The sequence below is a fragment of the Camellia sinensis genome, chromosome 9, assembly GCF_055761805.1.
Source record: "Camellia sinensis isolate YWXY chromosome 9, ASM5576180v1, whole genome shotgun sequence".
Taxonomy (NCBI): Eukaryota; Viridiplantae; Streptophyta; class Magnoliopsida; order Ericales; family Theaceae; genus Camellia; species Camellia sinensis.
Window position 1 is genome coordinate 169,298,528 of NC_138969.1, and position 17,361 is coordinate 169,315,888.

Below are 17,361 nucleotides of genomic sequence, written 5' to 3' on the forward strand. Positions count from 1 at the left end.
TTTTTTGCGACGGCAAACAATACCGCCGCGAAAGGTTTTTTTACAACTATTGCCAATATCTTATACGATGACATTGCTTACGTCACAAAAAAAAATCTGGTTCTTATGTTTTTTTGAGACGGTGTGGTGCCGTCTCAAAAAAAAAAAAAAAAATGCAATAAAAATATTAAAAATATGAAAATTACCTATATTAAATGAAAAATAACTTAAAAAGAAACCGATAATTATATAATAATATAAAAATTTCAGTATAAAAATAACAATTCATCCATAATAAAAATATTCTTCCATTCATAACACATCAGCAAAATTATCCCACTATATAACAAGTTAATACCTCTGAACTAAACCCAAAAAGATTGGTCAGATTGCAAATTGGCCACTAGATCCATAAATAAAGAATATATTAACAAAAGACCAAAATAAAAGCTAAGATATACAAAAGGGGGCAAAGATTCTCCCAGGCATTATCAGCATTCTCTGAAACTATGTAGAGATGGCAAGAAACTACAAAAGAATCGGGTTTCTTGGCCATGACACTGAGGAGACCAGCATTCAACAAAAAGCAAACACATCATCATATCATCTGCCATTTAGGCGTGGATTAAGGCATCACTCCCAATAATTACAGCACAAAATCCTTCAATTTTGACACGGGCCTCCCTATGGCATGTAACCTGGATCAATCGCTCTTTTATCTGCAAAGATAAAAATAAATAAATTAAACGTTTAAAATCATGTTTTAAAAGTATGATAGAATGGCACGTAACCTAGATCATATGCTCTTTATTTTCAATAAAAAAAAATTGAAACAAAAGGTTCAAACAAAAGTCCTGTTTCCACAGTGTTGAGGCAAGGACACCCACACAGCATATGCACTATGTATACCAACTCAAGAATGAAAGCATTGCTACACTAGTCTATTGCGGAAAACCTCTAATCTATCAAGCCACAGGTGATCACTTATTTCCTCAAGACCACACCGAACCCATTACATGAATTCTCAAAATTTTCAGATATCTAAAAGCTCAACCAGAGTGAATATTTGTAAGTTGTATGCACAAATTAACTTCATAAATCGACAATGTTATCATTGTAATACACCACTCCCATAAATGAAATTTCTCACAATCTTATAACCATTTTTCTCCCTCAACACACAGGAATTGAATGAATAGCAAGATTTAAACGCAATTTATCATTTCTGATTCCTTTGGTAACTATTGCCAAATCTCAACATAAATAAAAGCAGTATACTAAAATTCTATTAGTTCTCAATAAAAAAACAAACATATAAAATAGATATCAGAACATGCAAATTAAAGGAGGTGTCAAACTGACATGTACATTGTAATTGGAAGTGCTGGCAGTATTGGAGTGATGATGCAATGAAGAAATTCTTAATCAACCAAAGCCAAATCCTTCACTAGCTTCATGGATAGCAAGGACCAAGTGCTCTTGAAGCTGTTCCTTGGAAGTATACTCAGGAAGGTCTAGTTGATTGAAGCTGGGGAAAAAAAAAGCCCAAACCTGGAACCCAATTCGAGTCCCGTCTTCTCCCACAAGTCTCTCGTACCTAGGCGGCTGTGTGGGCCAAGTTTTATGCTAAACCAATGCCGTTTGGTGATTTTGGGGCATCAACACCTCGAATTCAAGTTTCTTAAGGAACTAGTTTGCCTAGAGTGAAATCTGGCTCTAACTCTCAAACTAGGAACCCGGTTCGAGCCCCGTCTTCTCTCACAAGTCTCTCGTGCCTAGGCAGTCGTGTGTGCCAAGTTCCGTGCTAATCTGACCCCATTTGGTGATTTTGGGGCGTCAACCCCTCGAATTCAAATTTCTTAATGAACAATTTTGCTTAGACCGAAATCCGGCTCTAACTCCCAAACCAGGAACCCGATTGGAGTCCCGTCTTCTCCCACAAGTCTCTCGTGCCTAGGTAGTCGTGTGTGCCAAGTTTCGTGCTAATCCGACTCCATTTGGTGATTTTGGGGCATCAACACCTCGAATTCAAGTTTTTTAAGGAATTAATTTGCCTAGAGTGAAATCGAACTCTAACTCCCAAACCGGGAACCCGATTGGAGTCCCGTCTTCTCCCACAAGTCTCTTGTACCTAGGTGGTCGTGTGTGCCAAGTTTCGTGCTAATCTGACCCCGTTTGGTGATTTTGGGTCGTCAACACCTCGAATTCAAGTTTCTTAAGGAACTAGTTTGCCTAGAGCGAAATCCGACTCTAACTCCCAAACCGGGAACCCAATTGGAGTCACGTCTTCTCCCACAAGTATCTCATGCCTAGGCAATCGTGTGTGCCAAGTTTCGTGCTAATCCGACCACGTTTGGTGATTTTGGGACGTCAACACCTCGAATTCAAGTTTCTTAAGGAACTAGTTTGCCTAGAGTGAAATTCGGCTCCAACTCCCAAACCGGGAACCCGATTCGAGTCTCGTCTTTCCCACAAGTATCTCATGCCTAGGCGGTCGTGTGTGCCAAGTTTCGTGCTAATCCGACGTTGTTTGGAAATTTTGGGGCGTCAACCCTTCGAATTCAAATTTTTTAATGCACTAGTTTGCCTAAACCGAAATTCGGTTCTAACTCCCAAACCGGAAACCCGATTGGAGTCCCGTCTTCTCCCACAAGTCTATCGTGCCTAAGTGGTCGTGTGTGCCAAGTTTCATGCTAATCTAACCCCGTTTAGTGATTTTGGGGCGTCTACACCTCGAATTTAAGTTTCTTATGAAACTAATTAGCCTAGAGTGAAATCTGGCTCTAACTCCCAAACCGAGAACCCGATTGGAGTCCCGTCTTCTCTCACAAATCTCTCGTGCTTAGGCGGTTGTGTGTGCCAAGTTTTGTGGTAATCCGACCCCGTTTGGTGATTTTGGGGCGTCAACACCTTAAATTCAAGTTTCTTAAAGAACTAGTTTGCCTAGAGTGAAATCCGGCTCTAACTCCCAAACCGGGAACCTGATTCGAGTCTCGTCTTCTCCCACAAGTCTCTCGTGCCTAGGTGGTCATGTGTGCCAAGTTTCGTGCTAATCCGACCCCGTTTGGTGATTTTGGGACGTCAACACCTCAAATTCAAGTTTCTTAAGGAATTGCCTAGACCGAAATCCGGCTCTAACTCCCAAACCGGGAACCCGATTCGAGTCTTGTCTTCTCCCACAAGTCTCTCGTGCCTAGGTGGTCGTGTGTGCCAAGTTTCGTGCTAATCCGACGCCGTTTGGTGATTTTGGGGCGTCAACACCTCAAATTCAAGTTTCTTAAGAAACTAGTTTGCCTAGAGTAAATTTTTTTTAGTGTTTTATCATCTTGAACTAAATGCAACTGTTTTAAAGTAAAATCAAATTTTAACAATTGTGCCCTATAATTGAACCAAGAAATCAAAAGGCAAGTTCCAAAAATATGATGCATTATAATTTATAATATTGTATAAACTAATGTATGAGGATGAGAATATTGGACAAAAAAGTTTCTTGATTGCAATTATTCATGATGTTCTAAGAAGATAAATTGATTGACACAAACTAGTCATCTCTGTGTCCATCTTTCTCCTTTAACACAAACTATGTTCTCATTTCTATGCCTTTACCATCTCTGTACATCTCATTTCTATGCCTTTGTCATTTCTTCTATACACACACATATATATATATATATAACAACAATTGTATAAATCCAGAAAAACCACTGACCAACAGCTACATCAAAAAAAAATGCTATCCAGCAGATGCCAAAATTAATACCTTTTGTATGCAGCTCTTAGTTGCAGGAATCACGCAACCAGGTGGCGATTCTGAGTAAGAATCGCGATTCCGCGTTTCCTAGAAAGAAACATGTAGGAATTGCGTTTCTGTGGAGAGAGAAACGCGATTCAGTCAACGATGGGATCGTAAAGGAGAAAGAGAGAGAGAGAGAGAGAGAGAGAGAGAGAGAAACCTGGTGTCGCCGTCGATCTGTTACATGGATTCGCTGGTTTAGGGCATGGGTTTCTCGGACACGTCTTCGATCTATTACATAGCCTTCGATCTCTGTTACATCGCCTTCGATCTGGTCACGATCTCCTCTTCACTCTCTGTCTTTATCTCTCTCGATCTCCTCTTCTATCTCTCTGTCTTCTCTTCTTCAGTATCCCCTCGTCATCGTCTTCTTCTTCCTCTTCTTCTTCTTCGTTGTCGTCATCTTCGTCTTCTTCTTCTTCTTTCTCTCTCTCTCTCTCTCTCTCTCTCTCTCTCTCTCTCTCTTTCGTCGATCTGTGTCCCCTCCCGTTTTTAACATTTAATGAATATAATAAATAATATAATTTGTTATATAATAAATCTAATTAAATCATATATAATAAAAAAAATCTAATAAAATAAATCATTCAATTTTTTATTATTTATTTTAACATATTTTATTATTCCTTATTTGTTATATTTTTTTGCTAGAATATGCATGTGTCTTAAGGCACGGTGTAAATAATGTTGTGATCAAAATACAGTTGTAATTCATACGTATCATATTAAAATTTATGAAGTCTGTAATATTTTTTGACAGAAATATTGAAAAAATATAAAGAAATACTACTCTTTTTAAAAAATTGTAATAATTTTACTTGTATCATACACTTTATAAAACTCGAATAAAATAACAACGAAATAACCCAAAACTCCAGTGATGCAGCTCACAGAGAAGCACTGAAATACTTCCACCGCCGGCAAACAAATAATTATTCTGTTGTTTGTACCCATTTGTTAGGTTTTATTTCTTGGCAATCCCGTTTGACAAAACTCCTTTGAGATGTAATTTTATTCGCATTTTTATTTCAGTGAGGCTATGAGTTGTTAGATGCGAATCCAACCCGAATCGAGCCTTTCAGAGAAGTTTGTGATGCTAATGCTTTCAAGATTGCCACTTCGCTGATTATGACAGGGATCGAGATGCCCGGTCAGCTCACGAGGGTCCAGGGGGCAGCGCCCCTTGGCGGGTCCAAGGCAGCGCCACGGCGGGGTCGAGGGGCAGCACCCCCGAAGCAAAATGCAAAAATGCATTCCAAGTTGCCTGTCCGCTCGAGCGGACATTACCCCGCTCGAGCGAAGGATCCCTGGTTCCAGCAGTTTTGGTCGCCTGTAAAAGTACTGAGATGTGTGATTTCGCACTCGAGCGGGTTCTCCAGCGCTCGAGCGGACCTCTGTTATATCACGCGCATATTTTGCTGAAGCCGCTCGAGCGGGCTTTTGGGCGCTCGAGCGGACCGCGCGAACACAGTTTTTCGGATTTCATTAAGGATTGGGTTTTCTTCCAAATCTAAGATTACTTTTGGTTTTTCTATAAGTAGTTGGTTTTCTTCCAAAACTAAACTACTCTTGAATTCCTCCAGATCTTCTTTTTGGTTCTTAAGGTTTATATCTGGGGATATTTTGTTAGTTTTCTTTGATGTTTTATTGAGTATTCAACTCATGGTTTAAAGAGAGTACATCAAAGGTTTGGTTGTTCTACAAAAGAGAGAGTTGTTCTTCAGTGGATTCTGAAGAATTCGAGCCTGAAGATTTGGTAGATTCCGGGGTGGCTCATCGTAAATACAATTCCGAGGTGAAGACAGGTTAGAAGAGGCACATAGAGGTTAGTTCAATTAGGCGTGGATTCGCTAGGTAATTGAGAGTATTCCTGTGTAATTCCTTTAAATCTTCTTAGTGGATTGTTTTGTGGCTGTTGCCCGTGGTTTTTTATCTCAGTTGGAGGTGTCCAATTGTGATTTTTTCCACGTAAAATCGTTGTGTCTCTTTGTCTTGATTGTTTGATTGGGATTGTTATATTCTGCTTAAGATTGATACATAATCATAAATCAACATCTAGGGGATTTCTAGATTTTTCAATTGGTATCAGAGCGGGTCGTTCTTTTTTTTAAAAAAAATATATCTTTTAGAACGAGATCTTGTTTGATTTGTGACAATGGATTCAATTCGTGAGGGAAATTCTATGGTTCGACCACCCCTACTTGACGGATCCAATTATTCTTTTTGGAAAGCTCGTATGAGATCGTTTTTGAAATCTATAGATGAAAAAGTTTGGCAATCTGTCATGAATGGGTGGACCGAACCAACAATTACTATTGATGGAGTAACTTTCCCCAAACCAATTGATAAGTGGGACACAACTGATTACCAAAATAGTAGCTGGAATAGTAAAGTTATCAATTCTCTCTTTTACGCTGTCACACCTGAAGAGTTTTGTCGTATTTGCAATTGTGAAGTTGCAAAAGAGGCTTGGGATATCTTACAAACTATTCATGAGGGCACTCTTTCTGTTAGACGCTCTAAACTTCAAAGGCTCACGTCTAGTTTCGAAAACCTTTCAATAAAAGATAGTGAGACCTTTGATGAATTTTATGCGAAGTTGAGTGACATTGTAAATTTCAGCTTCAATTTAGGTGAAAAAAATACCAGAATCCAAAGTTGTGGGAAAATTTTTGAGATCCTTGCCCGATCGGTTCCAACCAAAAGTTACGGCTATTGAGGAGGCTCAAGATGTTGACAACCTCAAGCTGGATCAGTTGGTTGGAAATCTCCAAACTTATGAGGCACACAGGAATTTCAAAAAGAAACAAAAAGATATTGCTTTTAGTAGTGCTCATAAAGTTAGAGAGGATTCTGATGAGGATTGTGAGATAGATTCCAAGATTATGGCTGCTTTAAATGTGAGATTGATTCAACTCGTGAGGGAAATTCTATGGTTCGACCACCCCTACTTGACGGTTCCAATTATTCTTTTTGGAAAGCTCGTATGAGATCGTTTTTGAAATCTATAGATGAAAAATTTTGGCAATTTGTCATGAATGGGTGGACCGAACCAACAATTACTATTGATGGAGTAACTTTCCCCAAACCAATTGATAAGTGGGACACAACTGATTACCAAAATAGTAGCTGGAATAGTAAAGCTATCAATTCTCTTTTTTGCGCTGTCACACCTGAAGAGTTTAGTCGTATTTGCAATTGTGAAGTCGCAAAAAAGGCTTGGGATATCTTACAAACTATTCATGAGGGCACTCCTTCTGTTAAACGCTCTAAACTTCAAAGGCTCACGTCTAGTTTCGAAAACCTTTCAATGAAAGATAGTGAGACCTTTGATGAATTTTATGCGAAGTTGAGTGACATTGTAAATTCCAGCTTCAATTTAGGTGAAAAATACCAGAATCCAAAGTTGTGAGAAAAATTTTGAGATCCTTGCCCGATTGGTTCCAACCAAAAGTTACGGCTATTAAGGAGGCTCAAGATGCTGACAACCTCAAGCTGGATCAGTTGGTTGGAAATCTCTAAACTTATGAGGCACACAATAATTTCAAAAAGAAACAAAAGGATATTGCTTTTAGTAATGCTCATAAAGTTAGAGAGGATTCTGATGAGGATTGTGAGATAGATTCCAAGATTATGGTTGCTTTTGTTAAACAATTTAAAAAAATTTTTTTGAAAAAGAATCCTAATCTTTTGGAATCTACTCATACTCATAAATCCAAAGGCAAAGATAAACTCAAATTAATCCTATAGCCAAGAAAGAAAAAGGAGAGATACAGGGGAACTCTGAAAGTGTCCGATGCTATGAATGCCAAGGATTTAGCCACTTTGCTTCAGAATGCCCCACTCGTTTGAGGAAGAAGAAAGCCCTCGCTATCACTTGGGATGATAAATCAGAATCTGATAAAGATGAAAGTGACAATGAAGATCAAGGCGAAGAGGGGCATAAACAATTTCTTACTTTCATGGCGGCTTCCGAAACTGAAGAACAAACAGAGTCTTCGAAGAGGTCAGTTGAGAATACCACTGATGATGAATCCTCGGAGAGTGATCATGAAGAGCTTGAGCAAGCTTATGAAAAGTTGTACAAGGAGCCTCTTAACTTATTCAAATTGAATGACAAACTCACAAAGAAACTCAAAGCATGTGAAAGTGAGAATGTCAAACTTAAGGAGGAGATTTCCGAGGCCAGGATTAATGCCATCAAGGTAGCTAATGATCGACAAGTTCTTTGTGCAAAACTCTTGACTTGTGAGACAGAGAGGAATGAGCTACAGGAAACCCATGCCATATATGAAAAAAAAAAATTGAAACTCTCGAGATGTCTCAAGTTGCTTTGGAAGAACTTATGATCAAGAAAGAGGAAGAACTCAAGTGTGCTATGGCTACCATTGGTATTTGGAACAGAGGATCAAAGACTTTGGACAATATTATTGGGTCTCAACAAATTTGTTCAGACAAGAGTGGCATTGGCTTTGGTGGTAAGAAAGACCAAAACCAGAGTGCATCTACATCTCATGATACAAGAACTCAAGGAAAAGGCGAACAAAAAATTCAACATGAGGATAGACTTCTCAAACTTCCTAGAGTTGGTAAGGTAAAAGAAAAAAAGGTACACCCTATACATCCTATTTTTATTTGTCATCATTGTGGTATGCATGGTCATATTCGCCCTTATTGTTATAAGTTGCATGGGAAAGTGTCTCAAAAGGGTAAAAATTCGAATACTTTTTGGGTTAGGAGACAACCTTACATGTCCAAGTAGAATACCAAGATTCATAAGGGTGTTTACAATGCCACGACATTTACCAAGACTGCTAGACCTAACTTTGTTCGTACTAAAGCGGTTTGGGTGAGAAAACTTGATTTGTGTTAATTTGTTTATTCATTTTAGTTTTTTTGGGTTTCTGTGTTTTTTTTTGTCATTACATGGGTGCTTGTTCTTTTTTTTTTTGTCTTGCTTTATTTAAGAAAAAAAAAAATCCCAAAAAGATTTTCGTAGTATGGTTTTGCAAGCTTGAAAATTTTGAGCGGTCCTTGGTGCATATTGGAATTGATGAGAATGCCCATTACATGTTAATATATGTATGCTTTCTGTGGTCATTACTCGTTTTGGAGTGTGTGTTTTTTGATTAGTATGTCTCATTCTGTACACACTCTTGGATTAGCAAATCTTGGAGTCTTCTGCCTTAGTGATTATTTTTTCTCTATGGACTTCTGTCATTGATCTTTTGCGTTTCTAGGGGATTTGACCTATACTAGCATATCATGGGTGATGTTGAGTCTCTTAACCATCCTCCATCTTTTTGCATCTCCATGGCTTTCTCCTTAATTCTTTGTAGTCTAGCCATGAGGAGAAGGCTACGTCAGAGTCACCAACCAGGCCATCCTTATTATATCCATGCTTCTCTGGTTCGATTTCCATACTCTTGAGCGTGTCAGCCGCCAATGATTGTGCAAAACAAAAAGAAAAAGAAAAAACAAAAAAAGAAAAAGAAAAAGAAAAAATATGCAAAAGAAAGAAAAAATGTGCAAAAGAAAGAAAGAAAAAAAAAAAGATTCATTGATTGAGGGGGAGCCTCCGCTTTTACTCACCAAATACCCCTTGATTCCTAGTGGTTTGACTTTCCTTTGTTGTGCTTAGATTCTCTTGTCAGAGGTCCAACTTTCAGATCATTACTAGGATTGAATCTAGTGTTTGTCGAACTTCAAGAGTCACACACACACTTTTATCATGGGATCTATGCTTTTCACATAATGCATCACTTTCTTTTATGAGGAATCTTCTAGAGGTTGTGCACATTGTGTTTTCTTGTAATGGTGCTTCTTGGATAATCTTATGTGTATTAAGGTACTAATCTGAAATTCCTTACTTGCTCCACCATATTTTTTTTGTTGTTTTTCTCTTATTGTTCACTGTTTTCAGTGTTTGTGGTTGCTTTTAGTGAGGGGGAGTTTGGTTCATCTTGTTTTGGGTTGGTAAGGGAGTTTGGTTTATCATTGCAAGAGTTTGTTTACATGAACACTTTGATATGTTTGGGAGATTAGCTATATGTTTTGCATGTTGCTATGCACTGTTGGCCCTTCTTGTATGTTCCTGGTATTTACATCGTCATATCATTGCTTGTGTAGTTTATGATCTTGTTTTTATTGTTTGAGAGTTGTTTTTCATGAGTCTTAGTTTTTCATCAATTCATGTTTTCCATCTCATGTTTCAAGTTAATCGTGTCATATGTCTATTGCTTATTCATATATTCTTGTGGGACTAATAGTTGTTTTGGAGATTGTGGCAGTAGTAACTGTTTTGCAGATCATGACCTTGAGAAAGAAGTTGACTTTTGTTGGCTGTAATGGGTTGGGGTGTTTAGGATTTTATTTGTTAGGTGTGTTTTGTCACGGCATTGCCAATGGGGGAGATTGTTAGGTTTTATTTCTTGGCAATCCCGTTTGACAAAACTCCTTTGAGATGTAATTTTATTCGCATTTTTATTTCAGTGAGGCTATGAGTTGTTAGATGCGAATCCAACCCAAATCGAGCCTTTCAGAAAAGTTTGTGATGCTAATGCTTTCAAGATTGCCACTTCATTGATTATGACGGGGATCGAGCTGCGCAGTCAGCTCACGGGGGTCCAGGGGGCAGCGCCCCTTGGCGGGTCCAGGGCAGTGCCACGGCGGGGTCGAGAGGCAGCGCCCCCGAAGCAAAATGCAAAAATGCATTCCGAGTTGCCTGTCCGCTCGAGTGGAGAATCCCTGGTTCCAGCAGTTTTGGTCGCCTGTAAAAGTACTGAGATGTGTGATTTTGCGCTCAAGCGGGTTCTCCAGTGCTCGAGCGGACCTCTGTTATATCACGTGCATATTTTGCTGAAGCTGCTCGAGCGGGCTTTTGGGCGCTCGAGCGGACCGCGCGAACATAGTTTTCCGGATTTCATTATGGATTGGGTTTTCTTCCAAATCTAGGATTACTTTTGGTTTTTCTATAAGTAGTTGGTTTTCTCCCAAAACTAAACTACTCTTGAATTCCTCCAGATCTTCTTTTTGGTTCTTAAGGTTTATATCTGGGGATATTTTGTTAGTTTTCTTTGATGTTTTATTGAGTATTCAACTCATGGTTTAAAGAGAGTACATCAAAGGTTTGGTTGTTCTACAAAAGAGAGAGTTGTTCTTCGGTGGATTCTGAAGAATTTGAGCCTGAAGCTTTGGTGGATTCCGGGGTGGCTCATCATAAAGACAATTCCGAGGTGAAGACAGGTTGGAAGAGGCACATAGAGGTTGGTTCAATTAGGCGTGGATTCACTAGGTAATTGAGAGTATTCCTGTGTAATTCCTTTAAATCTTCTTAGTGGATTGTTTTGTGGCTGTTGCCCGTGGTTTTTTATCTCAGTTGGAGGTGTCCAATTGTGGTTTTTTCCACGTAAAATCGTTGTGTCTCTTTGTCTTGATTGTTTGATTGGGATTGTTATATTCTGCTTAAGATTGATACATAATCATAAATCAACATCTAGGGGATTTCTAGATTTTTCACCATTAATATATATAATACTACCAAATAAATAATTATTATGTTGTTTAAGAATTTAAATTTAGTAGTTTATCCAACAAATAATAAAAGCTAAATAAATTAAGATTCTAAAAATAAAAATAATAATAAATACAGTATTGTGATTTCCCAATAGATTATAACCAGGCAAGTCCCCAAGGTTGGTTTGGAGGTTTAAAAATGTATCACTCATAAAAGTAATGCGTCACCTAGTGTATATCCGTGTCTAAATTAATTATAAGATTACAATATAATTAAATTTAAAAGTATTGATTTAAAATGTAATTTATCAAATTTATTGACTTTGAAATGAATTTTGTAAAAGTACCCAAACATAAATACACCCCAATAAAATTAAAGTAAAATTGAAAAATATAATTTATTAATAGAATTTGAAGTCAAAATTCTATTAATAAAAAAACTGTTCTTTTCAGTTTTTTCACAAATTACACGACTCCCATTATTTCTTCTCTGTTTCTCAAAATTCACTTTTATGATCATTTTTTTAACATAACCCAATTTAAACTTAATTTAAATTTTGAGTTTATATTTATCTACGTACACACACACACAAAAACATTTTTTGCATAAACATAACTCATAAACTCAATTTTCATACAAATTTAAATTCACCATTTTTTTTTAACAGAACTCCATTTAAATTTTGAGTAATTTATCCAAAAAAAAAAAACCAACATTTTCTACAAATATTTTTCAAAAAGAGTGGATTTAAAAAAAAAAAAAAATTTAAACCCACTTTTTTTTGTGTGGTGTTATGCTCAGGTGACCCCCAACCTCTCTGTAATGTCTCCCACTCACTCTCTCTCTCCATCTTCCCCACTTTCTCTCTCTAATCTCTCCAGAAAGGTCTATCTTTCTCATTCTCTCCTTTCATAGGAAATCAACACCCATTCTCTCTCTTTCTGATTCTCTCATCTCTTTCTCAGTTTGAATGTTTAAAAAAACAAATCTTAGAAAAACAAATAGAAACCCAAATCTTAGAAACACAAACCAAATTGATGTATATCAAGTGTGATTCCATTCAACATATGGATTAAGGTTTAGAAAACACAAGCCCAAACATCCCCAAAACCAAAATTCCCAAACATCCATGCCCCGTGGAGTACCAAAAGAGGCTTTTAGCCCAGACCAAAATAACCAAAAAAGTTAAAAATTAAAAAATCAATCCACAACAAAAATCATGGCCTTATTAAATATTGTAAAGACCTTTGGTGAGATTTCTGAAAACAAATGCCAAATTTTCCAACATTTTCGAACCAAAAGCAAACCTCCCATGTCCAATTCAAAACCAATTGATTATTTTAACAAATCCAAACACACACAAATCCAAACCAAACTTGATTCCAGTTATTTTCCCACCCCAAACTGTTGATGAGGGACTTTCTTCCATCTCTTTTACAACATGCCTATCATAAACAAAAACTCAAATCGAATGCCTGCCACAAATAAGAAACAACAAAACTACATGAAATTGGGGGAAATTTAACAAAAAAAGGGGGTTCGAACTGGTTTTCTTAAAATGAAGTTTTCACTTGCAATTAACAAAGCAAGAAAAAATAGTTACAAATACAGAAGAAAGGCATCTTTACATCTGCGTGATTCTGGTTCATATAATAACATAAGCACAACAACAAATCACATTACTCTTCTAACCTCAGCTCTACTACAATTAAATTCCCAAAAGAAGCACCCTATCTGCGCAAATTTCCAAACCCTCTGTTTGATAGCTGAAAAATAAGGTTTTTTTTTTTTTGAGTTATCCTCTTTCAACTTTTTTCAAAATAAAAAACACAGCAAGCTGATGGAGGCGATGTAGCGGTGGAGGCCATGCGGCAGTGGAGAGTTGCTGTCGGTGGTAGCCGAGGGAGAGGAGGAGGGAGAGGAGGAGGGATCAAAGAAATCTGGAACAAAGGGAATAAAACCCTTTTTGTTCAGTTCATACAGAACAGTCTTTGTTCATTTTCTAACACACAACATCAATTTCAAAAGGTTAGATAGAGTAGTGTATGACCGTGATTTGATAAAAGCAAATAATTCTAATTTATTGGATAAAAGCACGTTTGACAAAATGTGGGTTCATACTCATCATCTGCCAGTTGGTCTCTTTGATGGGAATGAGATTATCAGCGCGCACAACTTCTCTACTGAACTTGTAACATCATTCTGGTCATTGGAACAACCTGCCTGTGAAAGATCCAGTGCAGAAGGACAGTGTCCATTAACAAAACTATAACTATATTCTGACACAGATTTGTGCTGTCCAATTACTTCTGGACCAACATTTGCACCAGAGGAAGTACCAACCTCATATTGAAACCCCTTCTCTGGAGAAAATGAGCCATTTCTACCCTTTACATACTTATAAACTGCATCTACCTTGTTTTTTGCCCAGCCAAACACAAACACAAATAAAAATAAAAAAGAGAGAGAGAGGTATCGCGGAAACTAACAAAGATAAAATCTTGAAATTTCAAGCGGAAACTGAAATCATTACCCAACTAAATAAAAATATACTCACAAAGATAATATATATAAAAAATGTGTAACAACCCACATTCATGTCGTAGTCATGTTCATGAGCACTCGCATAACCTTGTCTTGTTAAGTTACAATCATGAATCTTGTCTTGTTTTGACTATTGTTTTGAGCATGCTTTGTTCCTTCCTTGGAGTCTCACGCCTAAGTCTTGTCAAGCCTAGATTATCCCAAGCCGAGGTCATCCTATACCTAGAACCATCTTGGAACCACTTTGATTGACCTCTACCTTCGTCCTGGCATACTGACCGAGATGTCACTATCTAGGCCGAGGTGTTCATCACCAAGGCCGAGATGTGTATCATCTAGGCCGAGATGTCACCCTTGAACCCTAGTGATCCTGCTCCTAGATTGGTACGACCTAGACCGAGGTGTGGCACATCTAGGCCAAGGTGTGGCACAGCTTAGTCAAGTGTTGTCCTTCTTAGCCGAGATCATTGTCATCCTACTTGCCGATGCCTTGTTCCTGGCCGATGTCAGTGCCTCGTCAGAGAGTCCATACCGCATTACTTGTTAAACACCCTTTCGCCCATGCTTTGTCTGGTTTGTCAGCCACCTTTTCAGGGAAATCCAACCAGTCACCGCCACGTGTCCCAGCAGAAGGCTAAACCCAGAACCGAGTGTGAGAACCTATCATTTGTTGTATATTGTTTTGGAAATTGGAGAGAGAAGCTCTAGGGGGAAGAAGAACTTTAGAGTGAGAAAGTAAACCTTCGAGCTTGATTTCTTGAGGTCAAACCGTTAGATCCGTGTTCTAAGGTTAGATTCTTGATCCGCTCTTGTTGTTCTGTATGTTTATGATATTGCACTGCATGATCGAAAAGATTTGTGAGCCATGCACCGACTTAAAGTCCGGTTTTAGAAAGAGAAAATAGTGCTCATGTGTTCTTGAAGAAAAGTCATGTTTTGATTCGAAGGCTCATGCCTAGATCCATGTTTTTGTGTTTGTTCTTGCATGATTTTCAAGTATGGGTACCCAGGTCCATGTTTTCGAACTCATGACATGAAATCCCAGATTTTGTAACAAGTTACGAACTTGCATCCATCTTTCTCATGATCATGTTCATCATGTTCTTCATGTTCTTCAAAGGGAAACCCAGGTTTTCCCGACCTTGCTTTTGAATGAGGCCATGGGGACAACACCTCGGCAAGGAAGTGTAGGACCTCGGCTTAGACCTGGTTGGTACCCAGCATGTCTTCCTGACATGTAAAACAGTGTTTCGGCCTCCAGCATGTTTTCCCGAGATCAATTACATGCATATAAGATTTGTTTTGAGAAGTGCATTCAATAGGCCTTACCATGTGTTTGTAGGACTTGGGCTTGTCTCGACCCCGACGTTTGAAGAGCTATGTGAGTGGTATTTTTAATAAAGTTATGTTATAACGTCTTGTTAAAGCTTTGCCTTGTTTTGATAAAAGTATTTGATTTAGCATGAATGATTATCCCTATTTGTATATCAAACACTATCTTGTTTTGATGACATGTCTTGAAGGTCCTTAGTTGCAGGGGACTATAATGCAACTGCACTCTTGTCTTGAAAGTCCTTAGTTGCAGGGGACTATAATGCAACTGCACTCTTGTCTTGAAATGTCATCACCCCATGTAATATGTAGATGTTATTAACATCCAAGGAACTTGAAAGACCGACCAACGAACTTGACTTGCCTCTTGATTTGTGAAGTTATACTATGTATTATTGTTTTGAAAGAACCTCAGATAATAATCATGCAAAAACCTTTATTTCTAATATCATTCACTGAGTATCCAAGATCACCCTCCCTATGTATATATGTAGGTGATGAGCAAGAAGGCATTGAGGCCTAGATGTGCTGCCGATGTGTTTTGAGTGTATTGCCGACGTGTTTTGGATTCATCATTTTGTGACATCTTGAAGATCATGCTTCTTAGCTTATATTTCATGTGTAATTTGTATATGTCGGCTTGAGAAGCCTTTTGATCAAGATGTATTTTGTACTTAATTTCTGTATTAAAGCTATGTAAAAGATGTATGCCATTTCATTTAACTTATGCACAGCTCTTATGGACTAATTAGATTTATATGTATTGCTTCCACACTTGTAAGCCCCGTATTCCATACTCTGATTGTGTTAAAATTTTGGAAGTTGGCCTTCGGTAATCACGGATTACTGGCCATCACGACACCAAACTACTAGGGGCGGTTTGGGGGCGTGACAGATTGGTATCAGAGCCCGAGTTCCTCGGTGTACGTTATTCACACACTTTGAGTCCTAAAGAGCATAGGATGTCCCTTAGAATGATTTTAGGGTTGCATCATATTGCTTGCTACTTTATAAAGTGTGCATCATCTCGGCATGAACATTTTGTTACATCAGCATGATTATATTCTCCTGCATATATGTTCATTTGTTCATTCTGTTTAAGTGTCACATCCTGCATACCCCCAGCATCATGAGGAGAGGTAGACCTCCAATTGGCCGAGATCATTCCGAAGATAGATTGGAGAGACTGGAAAGGCTAGTCGAAGGCTTGGTTCGCGAGCTGAGACAACCAAGGCCGCAGGATACTGGTACCACTTCTACCCAAGCCGAACAGACTAATGGCCGATATGCAGCTCCGCCTCCACCTCCTCCAATGCCGCAAGTGCCTCCGCAACAAACTTTGTATGGGAGCAACACGATAACTCTAATCAGAGAGTTCAAGAAAATGAAACCGCCAAGATTCCAAGGGGGCATAGAACCAATGAAAGCTGAGGCGTGGGTTTTAGAAATGGAGAAGTTGTTTGAAATTTTCCCCAGTACAGACGCTCAGAAGGTATCTCTGGCAGCGTTCACGTTAGACGACGACGCCCGCAGGTGGTGGATGATGGTTCGAGAAAGTAATCCGGGTTTGACTTGGGCCAGATTTCTGGAGTTGTTCTATAACAAACATTTTCCCCTTAGCGTCCGAGACCGAAAGACCACGGAATTCCAGAATCTGACACAAGGGAATAAGACAGTGGCAGAGTATGATCGTGCCTTTACTGAATTGGCGAGGTATGCGCCCCACATGGTTGATGACGACTACCGGAAAGCGAGAAAGTTTGAGAGCGGGTTGCGTGGACCGATACAAGACCGGGTCAACATGCTCAATATGCCGACATACGCCGGAGTACTAGACAAGGCCATTTTGGCTGAAGCTAATCTGAACCGATACCAGAGTTCAGGTGAGGGTCAGAAGAAGAGACAGAATTATGATAATCGCCGAGTTCCGTTCAATGCCAAGAAGAAGATTAAGGTGGACAGTTCCAACAACTCAAATCAGGAAGGCAATGCTAAGCCGATGTGTGCGAGTTGTGGAAAGCTACATTTTGGGATCTGCCGTTGGGCGACAGGGGCTTGCTACGAGTGTGGAGAGATAGGCCATCGTGTGAAGGACTGCCCGAAGACAAGGACTGATAATGGAAAGAGGAACGGAAGCACCTCAGGTTCTGCACAGAATAACACCGGGGGAATATAGACGAGACAGGGCAGAGTTTTC

At 38.8% G+C, this 17,361-nt stretch overlaps 1 protein-coding gene across 25 annotated transcripts in view; it reads right to left on the reverse strand.

Annotated features, from left to right (window-relative positions):
• Nucleotides 1–251: 251 nt before the first annotated feature.
• LOC114311624 (transcription initiation factor TFIID subunit 5) overlaps nucleotides 252–17,361 on the reverse strand; it is a 34,602-nt gene continuing 17,492 nt past the window's right edge. For 9 of the 25 annotated variants that reach the window (XR_014340594.1, XR_014340592.1, XR_014340597.1 and 6 more), the window contains 3 exons: nucleotides 3,933–12,763; nucleotides 3,740–3,846; nucleotides 252–698 (listed from right to left, as the gene is read on the reverse strand). Coding sequence is in view for 4 of the 25 variants with exons in the window: in XM_082887991.1 (XP_082744117.1) it covers nucleotides 594–698 (105 nt within the window). In the remaining 21 variants the exon portion in view is untranslated. The other 16 variants (XR_014340600.1, XR_014340599.1, XR_014340604.1 and 13 more) reach the window with 4 other exon arrangements.